This window comes from Canis lupus, chromosome 16 (assembly GCF_011100685.1).
Source record: "Canis lupus familiaris isolate Mischka breed German Shepherd chromosome 16, alternate assembly UU_Cfam_GSD_1.0, whole genome shotgun sequence".
Taxonomy (NCBI): domain Eukaryota; kingdom Metazoa; phylum Chordata; class Mammalia; order Carnivora; family Canidae; genus Canis; species Canis lupus.
The window spans coordinates 14,279,989-14,300,404 of record NC_049237.1 but is presented as its reverse complement, the minus strand read 5'-3'; the positions used below and the strand labels follow the sequence as shown (position 1 = coordinate 14,300,404).

At 62.1% G+C, this 20,416-nt stretch overlaps 1 protein-coding gene across 2 annotated transcripts in view; it reads right to left on the bottom strand.

Annotated features, from left to right (window-relative positions):
• Positions 1-20,416, bottom strand: part of CAMK2B (calcium/calmodulin dependent protein kinase II beta) — a 76,966-nt gene that overhangs the window by 31,020 nt on the left and 25,530 nt on the right. For both annotated transcript variants that reach the window (XM_038559562.1, XM_038559563.1), the window contains exons 2-3: positions 17,910-18,004; positions 3,504-3,563 (exon numbers count right to left, since the gene is read on the bottom strand). In XM_038559562.1, the coding sequence (XP_038415490.1) occupies positions 3,504-3,563; positions 17,910-18,004 (155 nt within the window). The remainder of the gene's footprint in view (positions 1-3,503; positions 3,564-17,909; positions 18,005-20,416) is intronic.

The following is a 20,416-nucleotide window of genomic DNA, read 5'->3' as shown; positions in this document are numbered from 1 at the left end:
GGGACCCCTTGTCTCTTTTTTTTTTTTTTAATTTTTATTTATTTATGATAGGCACACAGTGAGAGAGAGAGAGGCAGAGACAGAGGCAGAGGGAGAAGCAGGCTCCATGCACCGGGAGCCTGACGTGGGATTTGATCCTGGGTCTCCAGGATCACGCCCTGGGCCAAAGGCAGGCGCTAAACCGCTGCGCCACCCAGGGATCCCGGACCCCTTGTCTCTAAAGAGAAACTGTACCAGCTGGGGAGGGCTCTGGCTGGGCAGCTGGTGCTGGGGGGCCGGCTCTGTGCACCCCATTCCCCGCGTGACGGCTCAGCACAGGCCCCGCATGCCCACCCCGTGCTCTGCAGCCCGCAGGGCGGGGCTGGCGCCTCCAGGACCAGAGCCAAAGAGCACAGTGGTTCCGGCAAGTTCACTACGGAGCCGCCGCCGGCTCTGTGGCCACAGAACTGAAGGCAGCAAGGACACAGAGCCCCGCACACCCAGGTCCACGGCCCACGCGGGAAAGGCCGTGTCGGCCGTCGGGGAAAGGAGCGGCACACTGTCCGTCCATACGGAGCATGTTACTTAGCCTCGAAAAGCAAGGAACGTGAGCACCCGGCTACAAGGTGGGCGGGCAGTGGGGAGTCCCAGCTGGACCCATGGGTGATCGATCCCACCTCCGGTCCCTAGCGGGGACCAACCCACAGACACAGCACGCATGGGAGGTCCTGGGCCTGAGAGGCCAATGGGAGTCAGTGCTCCTGGATGCAGACGTTCCGGCAAAGACGGTAGGAAGTTTGGGTACAGGGTGGTGACGGCTGCACACGTACATGCGACTGACCCACACACCTAGAAACGGTTACAATCATAAATATTACGTGTGTTTTACTACAGCTTAGGGGGGGAAAGCAGCACCGTGCTCCTCATTCTCCCTCCCTCTCCTGTCTCCCTGTCCCCGTCCCCATGCAGCCTGGGGACCCACTGCCACGTCTCAAAGATGCTCAAATGGCCCTGACGAGACGTCCATGGAGGGAGTCCAGCCTCCCACCACCAGCCCCATGAGTGAGCTCCCTGGGAAGCAAACCATAAAGATTCAGGAAAACCTGTGGAGATGCAGCTCTGGCCCGTGTCCCTGGCCCAGGTGCCCCAAGGACCCCGATCTGCTCCTGCTGTCTCGAGGCCCACGTTTTCATTCTGCTCGGATCCCGCAGGTCACGCAGCCACCCTGCCGCGCAGCTGACGGGCCCTCGAAACCACGAACGGAAAACCAGCGCCCCGCGCCTGAGTCGTGCTGCCGGCAGCACAGGTGCGCCTTGACCCAGGTGGGGAGCCCCAGAAGCTCAAGGGCTGCAGACCCCGCAGGAGCCGCCACGACCTGCCCTTGAGCATCCCCAGGTCACTCGGCAGAGGGGGCTCGGCCTGGCCTCCACCTGACTCCTCCAGGCTCCTCCCGGGCACTCCCTGGGGGTGCCCACCTCCACTGTGCAGATGGGGAAACTGAGGCTCCTGCGCCCCCACACCCTGAACACAGTGCTCCCTGAGGATGCAGCGGAAGACGGGGAGCCCCTCCGCTGCACTTGGCCGAACAAGGTCCCCTTGCCTCCCCCAGGGGTCTGGGGGGCACTTCGGTCTAGGGTGAGGCTGGGCAGACCCAGGCCCGGGCCAAGCCCCCTCACCTGCCCCTAGACAGCTCCCACGACTCCCCAGAGAGCCCCTCCAGAGTCTAAGGGAACGGGACGTCCCCTCTGCACCCGTCTCAGTCCTGCCTTGTGTTCTAGAATGTTTCCTCTGTACTTCAGTCTCTGCTCCACCTCCCCCATGTTCTAGAATGTTCCCTCTGCACTGCAGGCTCCCTGGTGTTCTGGAATGAAGCTGCTATGAGGACTTCAGGGTCTGATCGTAAGTGACCAGGAACAACACCAGGCATCCAGGCAGAGCGAGATATCTTTTGAAGAACTGTCCCAAAATGCCAAACCAAAGAACACCTAGGTCCTCCCGCTATTTAAAGGGGATTCTTGATGATTGCTCAAAGTGGTGACCTACTGTGGCCTGGTGCTCAGGGGAAGCAGGGGAGGGGGCTGGCGGGAGGGGGAGGGGTGGAGTTGGCCGGTGGAGGTGTCTGCCAGGAGCACCAGGAAAGAGTTTTCAGCCTGGAGCCACAGAGGGCCCCAGCCACAGAGGGCCCCAGCCGGGTTGGGGAAGGTCAGAGGTCAGACCGAAGCCCATCATTTGTGCAAACATTCCCCCGCCACCCGGCCAGCGAGGAATGGCCTGGGATCCCTGTGGACACCTGGCACACTGGTGGAAGGTTCCAGTTCGTGGGCCCACCGCAGGCCCCTGAGTCAGCTTTCCAGGAGCAAGTCAGGGCCCTGCATGCCAGCGGGTCCCACACACTGGGCTTGAGAACCTGGAGTAAAAGCGCTGGGCAGGACCCGGGGCTGCAGCAGCCTTGGTACAGGGGGCCGCCCAGGATGTGGGGGTTCACTTCCCCCTGTCCTGCAGGGCCACAGGTTCCCAGGACCAGCTCTAGGGACTGGCAAAGGCTTTCTGGAGCCCCTTGGGCCTCCATGAGGCCAAGCCCTGTTTCAGGAGTGACATGTGCCCCGCACCCCCCAGGCCAGTGGCTCCAGAACTGGCTGCTCCACACCTCCTGCTACTCTTTTTAAATAGTATCCTGGGCACTGTCCTGGCACAACTAAACGAGAATCTTGACAGGAGCGGCCCAGGACTCCACCTTGACAAGCTCTAGAGGCAGCAGACCTGTCATCCCCTCCATGCCCCCTGGCTACTTCGTGCAGTGGGCCCCTCAGAAGTCCCTAAAGGGCCAGAGGCGGAGCAGGGAAGGCAGGTGGACATGCACACCTGCCCCCGGGGCAGCAAGCAAGGACCACCCTAGAACCACAGGGGTGGGCATGTGGCCAAGTGAGGGCCAAGTGCCTCGGAGGCCCCAATGGACTTCTAGGGTGTGCTGCTCCTACAATGGTGTCACTTACAGGGATATGACCTGGAATTTCAGAGAAAGGGTGACCATCCTGAGGTGAAGGCTCCAGGCTCCCGAGGCTCCCCTGCCCCTGACAGGACCCCAGCCCCAGGCCACACAGTTCTAAGGACTGGCAGGCGACAGCCAGGTCACCTGAACCAGACCTCAGACATCAGGCCGGGACTGCGCCTGCAGTGGTTTCTGAGGTTTCTGGTTTCCAAACGTTTTTCTTCTTAATTGGGCTGCCTGTGGCTTTTCTGAAGCCACAGAATGTTTTCACCAAGATCACAGCTTGGAGTTAGAGGGATGGGTGGGGCCCCATCCAGGTAGAGCTCCTGCACGGGGCTGCACCGACCCCCTCCCCCCCAGAATCACTGCAGGTCAGGAGGAAGAGCCATTTCCAGGGGCCTGGGGTGGCACGCTCGTATGGAGAAGGAACAGGGCGCCTCTGGGTGTCTCTCTACCAGTCTGATCGTCGGGAGGAAAAGGCCACAGGCCGCGGGGCAGAGAGCAGGGACCCCTACCCCCTGGGATAGCTGCTCACCAATGTTGGAATGCTTCAGGAGACGGCAGATTCGAGCTTCTCTCTCCAGCTTCTGGTGATCTGGGGACAGAAAACAGCACAGTGTGACCTCATGCCCCAGTAGCCAGCCCCCACCCCTGAGCCCAGTACCACCCAGACCAGTGGGTGGCCCGGGGAGGGGCCCATCACCTCTCTCAGTATGCGGCTGCCCCCCGCCCTGCGGGCCCCTGGCCCGCAGTACTAGGGCAGGAAAAGGCTGCCCAGTGTTCGCCAGGAGAGGCCCACGGAGGCAGAGGCAGGAACCCCATGTGGTCCAGGGGGACAAAGTGCCGTACATTTCACGGCAGAACTGACAGCACCAATTTATCCTTCACTTCTCTGTCCTCAATCCATACACTGGAGCTTCCTGCTGAAACCTGTGTGTTCCTCATAGTTGGCTGTGGGGCTGGTGGAGCAACGCTGTCCGCAGGGTGGGGGGAGGCAGCTGGGCAGCAGGCAGGGTCCCCATGAGCTTAGTAGGACTCTGCTGGACCTCTGGGGTGAGGGTGCACAGATCTACGAAACACTGGCCTGAATGGTGTGCTGGTGCAGGGGGAGCTGATGGCAGGGGGACCTGGTGCAGGGGGAGCTGATGCAGGGGGACCTGGTGCAGGGGGAGCTGATGCAGGGGGACATAGTGCAGGGAGACATAGTACAGGGAGACCTGGTGCAGGGAGAGCTGATGCAGGGGGACCTGGTGCAGGGGGAGCTGATATAGGAGGACCTGGTGCAAGGGGAGCTGATGCAGGGAGACCTGATGAAGGGGGACCTGGTGCAGGGGGGGCTGATGCAGGGGAGCTGATGTAGGGGGAGCTGGCAGGGGAGGACCTGGTGCAGGAGGAGGTGGTACAGGGGGACCTGGTGCAGGGGGAGCAAGCTCTGGGCAATAAGGAACCAGCCTAGGAGCACCCCCAGCCCCAGCCCCAGTCCTCCTCTCAGCCCTTCGAGGCCAGCACTTCGGTTCCAGAGGCAGGGCCTCAAGGAATCAAGCAATTTATCAGAAATGTTCTATTTCAGACAAAGGTACGAGTACCATTTTAACAAGTGACGGAGATTTTAATAGCAAAACACCAAAAAAAAAAACCCCACATTTCCATTGGCTAGAGAATGCAGAATTAACACAGCTACGGCCGCACAACAGAATTCACTCTTGAGCAGCGTGTGCGCGCCACCCCGGCTCACTCATATAAGGCTGTGTGAACAAGCCACTTACAAAGGAAGACCCAAAACGTGCTTTCATTCACACAGGGCACTGGTTCACACACGTGGCCAAACTGCCAAGAGAGGCAAGATGAGGAGGGCAGCTGCCCCAGGGTGGGGCATGGCCAGGGAGGGGGTGCCGGGGGTCCTGCACCCCCCTCCAGTCCTGCACCTGCTGAGCTCCTCAGAGCAAGGGCCTGGCACCAGCCAAGACCACAAGGCCTGCCTGATTGGCTGGGAACCCGCACACAGCACCCACCCGCAGGGTGCAGTTGATGTGACCTCCTCAGGCCTGCCGGGCCCTGGGCGCTGCCTGGGGGCCAAGACCTAGGCATCTGAAGGCCCTTCTGCAGGAAGGGAGCCTGCTGCCTCCCTGCGGTCAGCTCTCCCTGGGCTGAGTGACGGTGCTGGGCTGTGGTAGGGGACAGGCTTGCAAACGTGCATGGCCCTTCCTCACACCCGCAGACAGGAACTCTTGGGGGATGCTCTCTGGGAACGCTCGGGTCCACCCCCACCCCCACCCCTGTCCACCCGGCCCTCCCGCCCCCGGAAACGCTAAGCCCTCCCTGACCTGCCTGCCTGGCTCCCACCTGTGGCCAGGCGCCCGGGCTCTGCAGGGTCCCAACAGAGCAGCAGGGGGACAGGCCCTCACCCTATCCCTCGCCCCCTCACCCCCCACGCCCCCCGCGGCCTGGCGCTGTCCCGTCCCCTCTGTCACAGGAGCAGAGCCCAGTGGACAAGACACAGCAGGATTCACGACGGCAGACATGGGAAGGGGTCCGAGCACCCCCCCAGGAGGGATGGATTGGGCTCAACTGCAGCAGAACCGCGCAGCGTGGATTCCTCCTTTCCATCCATACAAAGCCCAAACAGGCAACACTACACCTACCTGGGGGGTGGGAGCCACCTCTAGAGGCCTGGTGGAAGGGGCTGTCCCCACAGCCAGCACCGCGCCCCGCAATGCAGCCGGGGTGCTGGTTTCTCAGCGCCGTTTTTTCTCTCCTAGGATTTTAAGTTACTATCCTGAACGTTTTTCAAACCTAGAGGAAAGTAGCGCCAACACTACAAAATCCTCAGAAAAAGCACTTCTGCAGAATCTGTGCTTCCGTATGCACATGCTTGTTTTTTCGGAGCGTCTGAGAGAAGCCCCACACTTCACGTCCTCCCACCAGGTGACGGCTCAGCGAACACGTGGTCAGGACAAGGACGCCCTCCGCGTGACTCAGGGCAGCCCCTAACCCTGCAGACTGTCCAGCGCGACACAGAATGCGAACCTGACCTACAGGACCTACTCCAGCTTTGCCCACCGTCCCAAGAGCAGCGGAGCGGACACCCCCGAGGGTGGACGACAACTGAGAAGCCGTCTACAGGGGGACAGGGCCGGAATGAAGCTCAGGTCACATAGTGCTCAGGAGGATAGGCAGGGTGGGAGCTGGGGTCATTTTCATGCCCAGAAATCAGGACAAAACTGCATGTGGGAACCCACTTTTCAGAAGTAAGCCCCTTAAAAGACTATTTCATTCCTGAAAGCTGTCTCCGAGGGCACAGCCCCACCCAAAAGATGGACCGCATCCCGAGCGCATTAGGGGAGAGGAATTATTTGTGTGGGACCAGGAAGGGGAGGCCTGGCCCACGCAGGATCCACCCACAGCCACAGCAGGTCACTGACCCTCCAGGCCGTCCCTCTCGGTAGCAGGCCAGCAGCGCACCCTGAAATTAACAGTCCAAGCCAATATTTCTGGGCCCCAGATAGAACGGGAGGCTGTCCCCTTCTTAGGACAGTCCCCTGGCTGTGGAAGGACGAAGCCAGCTCCCTCACCCTGCCCACAGCCCTGAATTCTTCCTACAGCGGTGCACAAGTTATTGCTCAGCTTCCAAACTAGTACCATAAGCCCCATCGTGGCCACAGTGAAGCAGGTCAAATTTAACCCGTGTCCCAGCCCTAAATTGCCAGCTGGAGCCGGGAAGGACACCTCCACTGCCTCCTGTTCTCCGGCGGGCAGCAGCATGCAGGATGGGCCAGCGACCCTGCACTAGCCCCAGGGCCTCTCAGAGCCGCTTGCTGCCCTGCTCATCCCTGCCACCCACCCCCTTCCCGGGGCTCTGGCCTGGGCGGCTGCCAGGACTTCACACACCAGACACCACAGCAGTGACCACTGAACAGCCTGGGGGGAGGGGGGGTGAAGCCGGGACAGTGCCTGGGCTGCCCAAGGCCCACAGCGCCCCAGGGTCCCCAGCCCAGCACCCCACCAGCCATGCCTGCTGCAGTGACGTCCCGGCCGGGCGGGCAGCAGGCTACCCCAGGAGCGGCTCACCAGGCACCTGCCAGGGCTGTGGCCGGATGTCCTAAGTGTCCAGAGCACCCGGAGTTGCCCCGAGGACCAGACACCTGCCTCTGTGGCCCGACTGCCGGGACCACGGGTTAGAGCGCTATCATGGGATGATGGCACATGCCCCAGAATATGCTCAGTACCAGTGCTAAGGACAAGAGGACCCCAAGAATCTATCCCACTGACACCCTGTGTCCTGGCCCCAGATGTGGTCTCCTCTCCCCAGTCGCCTATGTCAGACCCAGCCTGCATCACCCCCACACGTGCACAAGCCCCAGGCACTTTTGACGTCATTTTGCGCGTATGGGTCTGAGAGTCACCTCTCAAACGGGATGGGGACAGAGGTGGGGGCCCAGGAATGAGGGCAGAGGCCAAGCGCCCCCAACATCTGGGAACCCCATAAAGGGGAGGCCCCCCTGCCCTATTCCCTCCTGAAGACCCCAGGCCAATACCGACCGTTTCCCGGGGACCCAGGGGACGTGGGCAGTTCCAGGTCACAAGGAGCAGGGGCAGCAGGGCCGTGAGCCCCGGGGACAGAAGAGGCACAGGCCCTGATGCTGCCTGCAGGAGACCAAGGGGACACCATCACACCATTGTGGGGGTCTGGAGAAGTCTGTGTCACGGGAAAGACTGGTTGTCACGGGGATTCCTGAGTTCAACCGGGAATCGTCTGGACACACCTCTCACACGCTTGAGATACATTCGCACACCTGCTCCCATGAGGAGGGCTTAGCCCATAAAACGGCTCTTTGTTTCTCCCACTCAAGAAACAGGGTTACAGAGAAAACAGCATTCATTCACATCCTGTGAAACAGCAAAATAGACACAGGACCCCAAAACACCAGTGACCCCCCTGCTGCCCCCTGCCTGAATCCCTGACCTGCAGCTCCACAGCCTGCAAGGCCGGGAAGCCCTCCTGGGTTTCCCACCACCACCGCTGCACCAGGCCTGCCCTGAACGCTGGGTACCCCCCCGGGGTGCGTGCCCCCTGGCTCAGGGGCTGGGGGCCAGGTCGGGGGGTGGCTGCAGCGGAGCCCTGTACACCCCACACCGTTCAAACCCCAGGAGCCCCGCAAGCGACAGGAGGCAGGGGCTACTCAGAGCTGTCACTGTGCCATGCCACATGGGGCCACACGTGGGCACCGTCTGTACCACGTACACAGCAGGCCTGACCCATCGCACTCCAACAATGTCCCGGGGAATGGCAGAGGGAGACTGAATCCAGCTCCACACAGCAAGTGCCCCAGGCAGGGCCCCCCAGACAGGGTCTTCCCCCAGGCAGGGTCCCCCCCAGGCAGGATCTCCCCCCAGGCAGGGTCTCCCTGCAGGGCCCCCCCAGGCCATGTCCCCCCAGGCAGGGCCCCCAAGCTGAGTCAGGAAGCCGAGGGCGGTGGGAGAGAACATCTTCCGCCACACTGTAGCGTGAGTGGCAGTCCCAGTCAAGGAAGCAGGTGCACAGACCCCAGGCTGGGGCTCCTCGTGGCCTCCTCCGGCCCTCCCAGCCCTGCCACCATCCCCTACCCGCCCCGGCCCCCCACCTGCTCCCTGGCTGTGGGTGACTCAGAGTAGAGCTGGGGTGGGGAGGGTGCCAGGAGAAGGGGGACAGGAGGGACGTGGGTGGGTGCCTGGCCCCTCGCCAGCTGCCAGGAGCAGCAGCAGAGCTGTCACGGGCAGAAGGACACCCGCGAGGCACTGGCGCAGGCGGAGGAGGGATGGGAGGGGGAGACGGGCCCACCTGGCAGGAGGAGCTGCCAACCTGCCCCCTCTCCACCCCCGAGGCTTGGCCTGGGACAAGTGACACCACCTCTGGGGAAAAACCAGCAGTCGTGCTGGCTGGAAGATGAAATCCCACACGGAAAGTCCACACAGCCCAGCAGGTGGCAGGGGCTGCCGAGGGTGGCGGCTGGACCCCCAAGAAACCCTGGGACGGGACGGGGGGGGGGCCGTGTTCACTGGGGAGCCCCGCCAGCTCGAGGCGCTCCATCGATGCCCACACGCCCTCTGGGGAATGACCTGGGGACGCAGGGATGGCACAGGGCTCCGGGCTGGGGCAGGAAGGCTAGGACACAGGCCACAGCAGCTGCTGCCCAGGACGGCCCACCACGTCCAGCAGCTCCTGGACAGGGCCCGTGGAGGTCTGGGTCAGGGTCAAGCCCCTGCCCCGGGGCCATCGTCCACTTCTGCATGGACACACGAATGCCTGCTGAGGTCCCAGGAAAGAAGGACGCCCACTAGGAAGGGGTGGGCAGGACAGCCAACCCTCGGGCTATGGGGTGTGAGAGTGTACGTGTGTCTTGGCCCTAGAGGGAGACACTGAACAACACTGGGGAGCCTGGTGGCGCATGGGGGTGGGCAAGGCCACTAGAGCACAGCAGCAGCTCAGGTCCCTGGCTACCGCCCTGCCAGCTGGGTGCCATGAACCAGCCAGAGACAGAGCTGCGGGAGGAGGCTAGATGCTGACCACCTCAGGGCATGGGGCGCAGTGCCCATGGGGACACTGGACATGGGGACCCTAAACCAGGCCAAGCCTCCCTCTCAGTCCGTTTCCCACGTATGAAAAGGGTGGGAAGGTCCCAGGGAGAGGAGTTGACAGAGACTCCAAGCCCAGTCCCGCCCCAACCCCCACCCCCACCCCTACAGCATGCCCTGCAGAGCTGGGCACCTGGCCTGTTTTTCCTACTCCCCTCCTCCAACCCCATCTCACAAGACACCCCAGGCCACTGGCAGGTGTCCCCACCCCCCTTGCCAGGACTTCTGTTCTTCTAGAGGGAAGTGGTGGTCAGTGCCAGCACACAGACAAGAACCTGTTGCCCCGGCGACCCCCCCCCCCCCCCCCCGGCACTGGGCCCTGGGATGTCACTCAGAGGTCCTTCCCCTTCCTCCCACCCACCTCCACACTGGCACCATCAGATGCCAACAGGGAGCTTCCTAGAATCTTAGGAGGCTCAGGGATATCCACCATCACACCAAATGCCGTCCAGCATCAACCCTGTAACTCTCAAGTCCCCAAACTCTCAAAATCCCAAGGGACAGAGCTGGGGCTCTGAGCTGCTGTGTTGTCCTGTCCGGGACATTCCCACCTCCAGGGTCCCGGGGAGCTGGGTCGGGAGCCCCAGGGAAGGAGCAGGTCATGGGAGCTGGGCAACTTCAGGTCGGAGCATCCACACCTGCTCACACCTGTGGCTCCGAGCTCGGCTCTGTCCTCAAACAGCGTCCTGTGGGCACTGGCTGCCAGCTGCCAGGTACACACTGCTTTCAGGAGGGGGTTGCCTCCGAGCCGGGGCTTCCACGCTGATGGGGCCCACAGGGAGCGTCAAGGGCAGCTTGGGGTCCTGCCGGGCCACCTGGGACTAGCCTGCCCAGTGCTCTGCACTGGCCCCCAAGGCTACCAAGAGCTCCTACAGGGTAGGGCTGTTATGACCGTCGCCCTGACTCTGAGATGGGGCATGGGGTACGGGGGGGGGGGGGGGGCTGGAGGGAGGGGCTGGTCTGCCCCTGGAGGGCTGGCACCAGAACCCAAGTACTGGCAGCCATGGAGAAAGGCCTAGCCATCCCGCGGGGCTTCCCGTGGTTCACCCGGTCTGCTCCGGGCGCCCTTGGGTGCCAGCAGAGCAAGGAGGATGAAAAGATCCCCCCACCCCACCCCCGGGCAGGGACTTCTGTGCGCGTTTTGTTTTAAAAAGGCAACTCGGCAACCAGCAATTACCGCGCCAGTGCCAGGCAGCTACCCCACCCCAGCAGGGCGTCCGTGCCATCCTGCAGCTGCCACTGGGACAGAGACCAGCCACCAGGCCCGCCCCACACGCTGGCACCGTGGTGCGGTGCAGCAGCTGGGTCCCAGGGCCCTCCCTCCCCAGCTGCGGCTGGGCCCCTGAACCAAGTCCTCATGCCCTCCGCAGGCCCTCCACTGTCACCCAGGACGAGGTGCAGCTCAGCCCTGAGACAGCCTCACAAGAGGCCCCATGTGCAGTGCAAACCGGCTGTGGGCTTCCCGGACCCACGGCCACCGTCCGGGGCAGACCAGGCGCAGTGGCCCCTACCCCTGCCACAGGGGACTGACCACGTCCTGCGGCGAGCACCGGGACCCTCCACGCCCCTATCACCACGACGCTCGTGTTGCCAGGGACACCTCGAGAGCTGGCACGCCGACCTCCCTGGGTCCCCAGCCGGGGTCATACCGGCCGCTGCCCGTCTCAGCTCTCCGGGATCTGCATCCTGTGCATAGCTGTGCCAGTGACCCTGGGGCAGGACGCCCACCCTCGCCAATGGTGTTTATCCTCTGGAAGACTCAGTCTTGTCCCATGTTAGGACACTGTCACCTTTCAGAATAGGAGGGCACGGTGGCGGGAGAAGCTCCCCGGTGGCTTTTGGCAGCAAGCAGAGACCGCATCCCTTCCACACTGGGGCTCTCCTCCAGACAGTGCAGGGCTCCCCTGTCACAGTCCTACTCAAAGAGGGGCTGGACCCCTCAAGGCCTCCGGGACCCGCCAAGACAGAGTGCTGGGGTCAGAACCGGAACCTGCAGCCGTCTGGGGGGGGGGGCGGGGATCTCTTGATGAACGTTGGGGCGGGCAGGGATCCCTTCACATCTGGGGAGTGACAGGGCTGCTACGACAACCCCACCAGGGTGCAGGAGCTCCCAGAGGTTCCCTCCTGACGACCCCCCATGACCCCGGGGTAGTCCACCTGGCAGGGACTGCTGCCCCTGGCCCCTCCGCAACACCGTGAGGTGGACACCGCTGCTGCCCGAGTCCCGGGAGCACGGACAGCACCCAGGCCACCACGTCCCAACGCCCCTGGCACTGACCCAGCATTCACCAAGGTAGCCGCACCCCAGAGTCACCCTCACCCCAGGCGCCATACTCTCCACCTTACCTGCGAGGCCACCAGGGCCCCCACCGGCCTGGCCTCGCTCCTTCTTCCTCCTGCCCTGGGCTCTCCTGCTGTGCCCCCACCACCCCTATTTTCAAAAGCTCTGACTTAGCCCATCTGGTTGATGAATTGATCACAAAAAAACTATTCTTTCAACCGCTCTGTGTATACTGCCCGATAAAACACAAAATGCCCAGTCAAATTGGAATCTCAGATAACCAATGAGGATTTTTTAGCATGTGTGTCCCAAATTCAGACGCACAACAAATAATTTCCTAGTGGAAGTAAGTCCCATCAGTTTGGAGCGTATTTGCATTCAGGTTTTTTTCACGGTCTATTTGAAATTCAGATTTTACAGCTAAATCTGGCAGTTGCAGCCCACTGCCTGGTGGCGCCCCTCCTCCTCTGACATGGGAACGGGTCCCCAGGCCCCCAGCTCCTCTTCCTACCCCTCCTCCCTGGCACAGGGTACCCCCCCACCCCGATCCCTGAGAGATCAGCTGCGCTAGGGGAGGGCACAGAGGGAGAGGTCCCTGGGGACCCCTCCCACTGCCCAGAGTACCCTGGAGCCCCAACGTGAGGGCAGAGCGGACTAAACGTTGGCTGGTGGAGGTGGAGAGGGGGTCTGGGACATACTTATTCTAAAAAAAATCCTTGTTTATCTGAAATTGGGAGCTGCTTACACCGTGAGGCCCTGGCTCAGCCCGCGGGGCGCTGCGAGGGGCCAGGGAGGAGCGGAGGGGTGACCAGGTCGTGGGGTGGGGGAGAGGGAAGCTGCTCCCGGACCCGGGAAGGGGGGCAGTGGGGGTGGGAGAAGCAGAGGGAGGGGACGGGTGGAGAGGGGAGGGGGAGGGGTGTGGGCGAGTGGAGGGAAGGGGGAGGAGGGCGGAGGATGGGGTGAGGAGACGGTGGGGAGGAGCCCCGAACTCGGAACTCCCCGCGCAGGGGGGAGGGAGGGGCGCCGGCTGCGCATGCTCAGCCGGCCCTGCAATGCGGCGCCGCGTCCTCGCTAACCCAGTTCCGCGGAGCCCGGGTCGCCTTGCCGGCTCTGGGTCATGGGCCCCGCCCCCCACCCCGCTGTGCGATGGCCCCGGGGCGGTGCAGGCCTCGGGTTCAGCCCCTCCCCATCACACTTTCCCGCAGGGCGCCCCAGGCCCGGGGCCGGTGGCCCCAGGTGACCCGGGGAGGGGGCTGGGGGTGAACGGGGCATCAGCTTGGGGCTGGGAGGAAACCCAGAGGTGAGGCCTGAGCTCACCTGTCACTCGGTGCCCCCACCTGTCAGGTTGGCCCCACGTTCGAGCGCCCCACCTGTGAGAGCAGCTCCTTCACCTGTGAGGGCTGCCCCATTCCTCACCCCCAGCAACCCCAGCTGGGTGAAAGCTAAAGCTGCCCTTACTCCCCGCTCTGCTCAGCTCAGCTGTGGGTCACTGAGCAAGTCTGCTTCCATAGGACTTGGTTTCCTCATCTGTGAAATGGGTGCCCACCCCGACCTCAGAGGGTGTGGACGGTCACTGAGAAGCCGCGTGGAGATGCAGTGCCACCGAGGTTCAGGACCCAATAACCGCCCAGGGCCCCGTTCCCAGGCACAGTCTTTCCTCCCCCACGAGCAGCCACCGCCCAGAGTCACTGCTGGCACCTGCTTCCCAGGTGCTGGCGGCTCATGTCCACAGCGTGCCCTCCAAAGGCAGCAAAAGTGCCCCCAAGGAGCAGCCACTGGTGCTGCCAATGGGCTGGGGGAGGGGGGCCCGCAGCAAGGCCCAAAGACCCCCTTACCCTGGCCCAATTACTGCCCTCCAACTGCTGCTGTTAATCCACCCAGTACGTTCACATGAATGTCCCACAGTCCCCTTCTTTTTTTATTTTTTTCCACAGTCCCCTTCTTAATAATAGACGAAGCTTTAAACATCTATGTCCCGCAGCCTGGGGCACATAGATGGGGTGCAGTGGGTGCGTGCACAGGCCCCAGTGGCCCCCTTGTGTGCCAGTCAGTGGGCAAGCCAGGCATCCTGAGTCCAGTGCCAGTGAGCTCCTCCTGGCAGCTGTGTGGGGCCGGCAGCCTCTTGATCATCAGAAGCCTCAAAGGACCCAGGCTGCTGCTCCCTGCAGGGGTGAGTGGGGCCCCCTCCATGTGACCTGGACTCACATAACAAGTGGAAATGAAGGAGGAGGCAAAGCCTCCTGGGAAGTTCCACTTCCCATCACTCCTCTTTCTAGGGCACTTCCCCGGACACCCTACTTCCCACCCATGGGCCCTCTCTCCATCCCTCCCTGTGGCAGGACAGCTGGGCATGTATCTCTGACATGATCTTCCTGGCAAAGGACTGGTTTGGTGCTTGCCACAGAGGCAGCCAGGCTGGGAGCCCTTGCTCAGGCCACTGGGGCCCCGCTGGAGACAGCCACCGCCCAGCCTCACCTCCCTGCTTCCCGGCATCCATGGAAGTGCCTGGAACTGGGCCCTCCCAGGTGCTTAGGTAGCTGGCTGTTCCATATGACCAGGGGCCTCTCCTGCAGACCCAAGGCTGCCACAAGCCCTCTAGACCCCCATCCATCCCGTCCCCACCCTAGCCTCACACCTGGAAGCCTAACCCGTCTCCAGCAGACTGTCCTTGTACCTCATCAAAATTCATTCACTCCAAGCACATGCTCATACCCTCAAAACCATTTCTGGAGCGCTCACCACCTGGGCAGGATGTGGGAGACACGGTGGCGAACCAGGCAGTCAAGTCCCTGCCCACAGGGCCCAAAGTCTGATGGGAAAGACAGCCATAAAATAAAAACAGGGGGGATCCCTGGGTGGCGCAGCGGTTTGGCGCCTGCCTTTGGCCCAGTGCGCAATCCTGGAGACCCGGGATCGAATCCCACGTCGGGCTCCCAGTGCATGGAGCCTGCTTCTCCCTCTGCCTGTGTCTCTGCCTCTCTCTCTCTCTCTCTCTGTGACTATCATAAATAAAAATAAATAAATAAATAAATAAATAAATAAATAAATAAATATTCCAATTACTTAAAAAATAAATAAAATAAAATAAAAACAGGGTGCATGGGTCCCAGATTGCCCTGAAGCGCAGCACAGACTTGTCTGAGGAAATGTCATCAATGGGAGTCAAGCAGGTAGAGGTTTGGGGAAAGCATTTCCAGAGAAGACACACACGTGCCAAGGCCCGGGGGTGGGAAGCACTGGAAGGAGCCCAAGGCCTGCAGAGGCTTAGCGGGAGGGAGAAGACAGGGCCAGGCGGTGCGTCAGGCCAGCTGAGAACCTGCGGCTCCATGGAAGCCAGCCCGGGAGCCTCGGGGAGAGGCTGGGCGCAGGAGGGGTGCAGAGACAACGGAGCTGCAGGCACCCTCCAGACAGGCTTGGGGTCTCCACGCTGTGCGGAGGACCCCAGGAAGCAGCTTTGTGGAGGAGGGGCCTGCAGCCTGCAGGCTGGTGGCCAAGAGGGGGGGAACAGCACTGTGCCCATTGGCCCCTTTTAAGCACTTATGCCCTGCGCGGCCAGGAACAAGCGCCGGCTAGGTTCACCCCTTTAACAGTGGGCCCAGGGTGGGCGTGTGGTGCCAAGCCCAAGCCCTTCGCTGGCCCACACTCAGCATGAAGGGGAGGATGAGTGCAGAGACCTGGTCCCCTCGGTATCCCCCCGCCCCCAGCTAGGAAGGCCGGGAGGGGTGTGGGCGGGTCAGAGGATCTCGAGGTCCCGTCTGGGCAGGCAACAGGTTGTCTGTAGACTCCTGTTCTGTCAGAGAACAGAGCTGAACACCGTGTGCAGAATGACGGGCTGTCTGGGGTGCGCCGCAAGATGGGGGAGGGGGCTACCGATGCAGCAGAACTGGCTGAGAGTCAGTCACTGTGGAAGTTGGGGGCTCCTTCTGTCACTTTCTCTATATTTGGGGATGTTCGAAATTTTCCATAATAAAGAGTTACGCAGGGATCCCTGGGTGGCGCAGCGGTTTGGCGCCTGCCTTTGGCCCAGGGCGCGATCCTGGAGACCCGGGATCGAATCCCACGTCGGGCTCCCGGTGCATGGAGCCTGCTTCTCCCTCTGCCTGTGTCTCTGCCTCTCTCTCTCTCTCTGTGTGTGACTATCATAAATAAAATAAATAAATAAATAAATAAATAAATAAATAAATAAATAAATAAATAATAAAGAGTTACGCAGGACAAAAAAAAAAATCCCAGCCCCCCCCCCCCCCCCCAAGAGCTGGGCAGGCCTGGGTGTGGTGGCAAAGGTGGGACTCCCCAGGGCCCTGGCCGCGCCCTACTGGGACACAGCCCGGAGGAGGACTGACAGGAGCCCCAGGCTCTGTAGAGCCCCCCCAGCCACCGCGCTGGCCCCGGCCTCAGGGACATGCTGGCAGCAAAGCGGGCTGTCGGCCAGGAAGGGGCAGAATGGCCGGGACTCTCCCAACACACCTGTGTGTTAGGCTGCTGCGGGTCCTGAGCCTCCGGGCACCTGGAGCACCCTGAGGCATCCACAGGGGGTGCGAGGGACTTCAGAGGAGATGCAGTGTTCCACACAAACACACCACGTGCTTTTCCGCCTCAGCTTCACAAACTCCTATTCATCCCCCCAAAACCCTCCACCCCCACGCCCTCCCCTGCACCCTCGCCCTGCACATGGAGCTTCGGGGGCTTACATGCATGCGTTTGCCCACTCGGCACAGCCGATGAGAGTGAGGGTCTCCCTCACCGGTCTAGGGGACCCTCGGCAACTCCTCTCCTGCCTGGAACTAGCCTCGGTTCGTCCTGCCTTAGGGACTCCACAGGTGCAGACATCTCCCCCAACCCAGTCCAGGCCAGCATCCCCCAGTGCTCCACACCCTGGATCACGGAGCAGTCCGGGAGTGCTACACGACGGGAAGCCCTGGGCAGCGTCACCTCTAGCATCGGCTCACCCAGGCCCATGTGCACTGGGCTGCCCCTGCTCACAGGCCGCATGCAGCTGCCCAGAGATCCACGGCACTTCCCGTCCCAGTCCAGCCACAGGAGGAGGCCGTCGAGCCCGCCGCTGTCCCCCAAGCAGCGCCCAAGGAACGCCTGCCATCAGGGGGCGGTCAGGGGCTAGCACTGCTACATCTGCCCAGAGCCTCCCCACTCACGGCCCCATGCGGCCCTCAGGCCCCAACACGAGCACGGAGCATGGAGGATTCGGGACGGAGCTCCCTGGGCAGCACACGCCCCTTGGCATGAGCTAGGGTGGGAGCACCCGCCCCTGGACACACTCAGGCCTGAAGGCCTGGTACACAGCAGGTCCCCAGACAATGCCTCCATACAGCTCAATAAATCACACAGAGTGGGCTCAACTGCTTGCTCCCCAGGGCTGCCCCCCACGGTCTCAGGGAGGGATGCAGGCCACCAGCAGCTGCCCTCAGGGCCTCTCCGGCCAGAGGAGGAGGCTCGAGGCTGATTTGTGTCTGGACAAGACGGCAGCAGGTGGGGGCCTCACTGACTCTCCCAGCCCAGGGGTCACCCGGCCTCCCCCAGGCTGACCTTGGGGTCAGAGATGCCCCTCCTCATGCTAGCAGCCCCCTCCCGCAATCCCAGCCCCTCACCCCTTGGGTCTGTACTCTGAGTCACCTGCCTAGGGCAGTGCCCCCACCGTGGCTCCGTCCCCCCAACCTGGGGACTACACTCGGACCCCAGGAGGCCACGGTTGTACCTGTGTGCCCAGAAGGGGCTGCTGCCTAGTTAGGCCTCCGGAGGGGCAAGGCTGGCGGGGCGAGGACACGTGTCCAGCAGCACGCTCACCCCTGTGGGCCCAGGGCCCTGCAAACCGTCCCCGGCACGGGGACCTGCAGGGGTCATTCTGGCAGTCCCACAGCATCCGTCACTAGAAGTCTTCAGGCCACCAAGCGCTCTGACCTCTTGTCCTCCGTGATCCCCCAGCCAGAGCCACCGGGGGATCCCCCGTCCTAGGGAAGGGGACCCTCTCCCCACAGGTGCCCGTGCAGTCCTGCCGAGCTCTGGGCCCGCGCCGACACAGCCCGTGCCTACCTCTGGCAGACAGTTTCTTGGTGTTGATGATCTTGGCTGCATACTCATGGCCAGTGCAGAGCTTGACACAGCGCCGGACCACCGAAAAAGCCCCCCTGGGGAAGAAATGGGGAACAGAGACAGGATAGCCAGTTAATCTCCCTGCGAGCACCCAGCACCCAACCACGAAGCCTGGGCAGAGATCTGCTTGGGGATCTGGCTCCCAGCCCCGCTTCCTCGTGCCGGCCTGTGCGGGACCCCGGCTCCCGCGGGACCACAGCCTGGGCGTCCTTGCCAGGCCTGCCCAGGGCCTCTGAGCGTGCGGCCTCTGGCTCTCGGCACCGAACTGTGAGGCCCGCGAGCCCTCCCCAGAGCCGTGCCGCCCACGGGGGACTCACTGAAGGTCCGGGAGGGAGGGAGAAGCATCAGAGCCCCAAGCTGCACTGCTGGAGGGTTGGGCCCCTTCCCGGGCCCCTGTGAGAGCAGAGGCTTTAAGTCCCAGGGCAGCACTGGTGCTTTTTTTATTTTTTTTTAAGATTTTGTTTATTTATTCATAGAGACACAGAGAGAGATAGAGACACAGGCAGAGGGAGAAGCAGGCTCCACGCAGGGAGCCCGACATGGGACTCGATCCCTGGTCTCCAGGATCACACCCCAGGCTGCAGGCGGTGCCAAACCGCTGCGCCACCCGGGCTGCCCAGCACTGGTGCTTCTGAGGGCAGGGGTGGGGCGTGCAGGGCCAGTCTGGAGGGTCGAGCCAGCTACCGCCACGAGGCCGGTACCAGAGGGCCCACAACCCATGGATGCTGACCCTCAAGAGGGGGCAGGCTTGCCAGAGGCCAGAGAGAAGGCCCTGGGGGTCCCATCGAGGTCCTCTGGGGTCCTCCACTTGTCACCAGTGTTGGTTTAATCTGATTTCAGATGGTTTCCCAAGAATGCCAGACGGGTACGCATGAGTCAGGCCCAGAAAGAGAAAGGCTCGGGAAGGGTCTGTGGTCCAGCCGGGAGGTCACTGGATGGGCAGGTGCAGGCCTTCCTGCCGTCTACACAGCCTGAGAATCCCGTGGCCACAGAAGCCCCACGTTCCGGGCAACGCAAAAGCAGTGTCTCAGAGAACATCTGCAGGGGCACATGTCTGCACTCAACCGGAAGGACGTGATCCTCAGGACACACGGTCAGCAGGTCAGCAGCCCCTCACAGGTGTCACCAGCACGCACTAGTCACTCTCTTCATCCCCTCACGGGGGCTTGTCACCCTGTCACACAATCCGGGGAAGAGCGAGTGCCAGACAGTAAGACAGAGACGTGTTCACACAGCCTCTGATAAAGCCACTTTGTCACCACTTGTCCTGTGCCTGATTCATAATTAAGTGTAACCATCCATACGCACTCACAGGACACAACATGGCAGGGTTGGCTGGGGGCCTTGGAACATGATCCCCCCCCCAATAAGGGGGCACTACTGGATCCCTTTGGGATAAAACTTCATTAAAATGTATTACTCGCGTTCTTGGAAAAAAATAAACATTGCACTAAATCTAATTGAACATTTTCTTAATGACAAAGGTCATTATAACCAACGGTTGTGCATTGGGCTGTGTCTTGCTTTTCCAAAGTCAGCCCAAGAATCAGGCGGTGGCTGCCTCTGGGGGACAGACAGTTTTGGGGACACGCATCCTCAGCACCTGTGATCCTCCTCACTATGTAAGGAAACATTTACAGAAAGGGTGATTTATTTTTTTCTTTTGACCCCTGGAGGAGGGGAAAAGCCAGGAGCTCTGCCCGTCTGGGTTCGAATCCTGCTCTGTCCATATTGCATCCCTCTCCCTGAGCCTGTATCCCCATCCACTGAAGGAGCAAGGGAGGCTCCCAGGGCTGCCCGAGGGCTGAGCGAGGCCTGTGTGGCCACTTGCCCACCCACCGCTGGCCCCTGCATCCACCCCGCAGCATCGCATTTGTTCGCCTGAGGCTCTGCAAGCCTCCGTGGGGCAGTCAGGACTTCCCATGCCAGAGCTGACCTCACAGGGCAGGCCTGACCCCCCTGCTGGAAGTTGCCAACAGCCAGACTGCACGCTTACGGCGAGCCTGCAGCAGGGTGGACGCCAAGGGAGGTGGCCAGGGGACAGGGGCGGGCCCATTCTGGGAGCGGGGCCAGGCCCATAGGGCCTTCCACCAGGCGGGGTAAGTATGGGCATCAACAGCAGTGGGCCGGGAATCCTGCCCAGCACACAGCAGAGTGTGTGTGAACAAAATGACCGGGAGCCCACGGGTCGAGAGACTCTCGGACAGACAGTTATGCAGACCCTGCCGAGGCTGGCCTTCTGCCCAACGTCCTGGGGGGCTGCCTCCCTCCCAGGCCACACAGTGGTTTTTCTTCCACAGAAGCTCTAAGCTAGGGATCCCTGGGTGGCGCAGCGGTTTAGCGCCTGCCTTTGGCCCAGGGCGCGATCCTGGAGACCCGGGATCGAATCCCACGTCAGGCTCCCAGTGCATGGAGCCTGCTTCTCCCTCTGCCTATGTCTCTGCCTC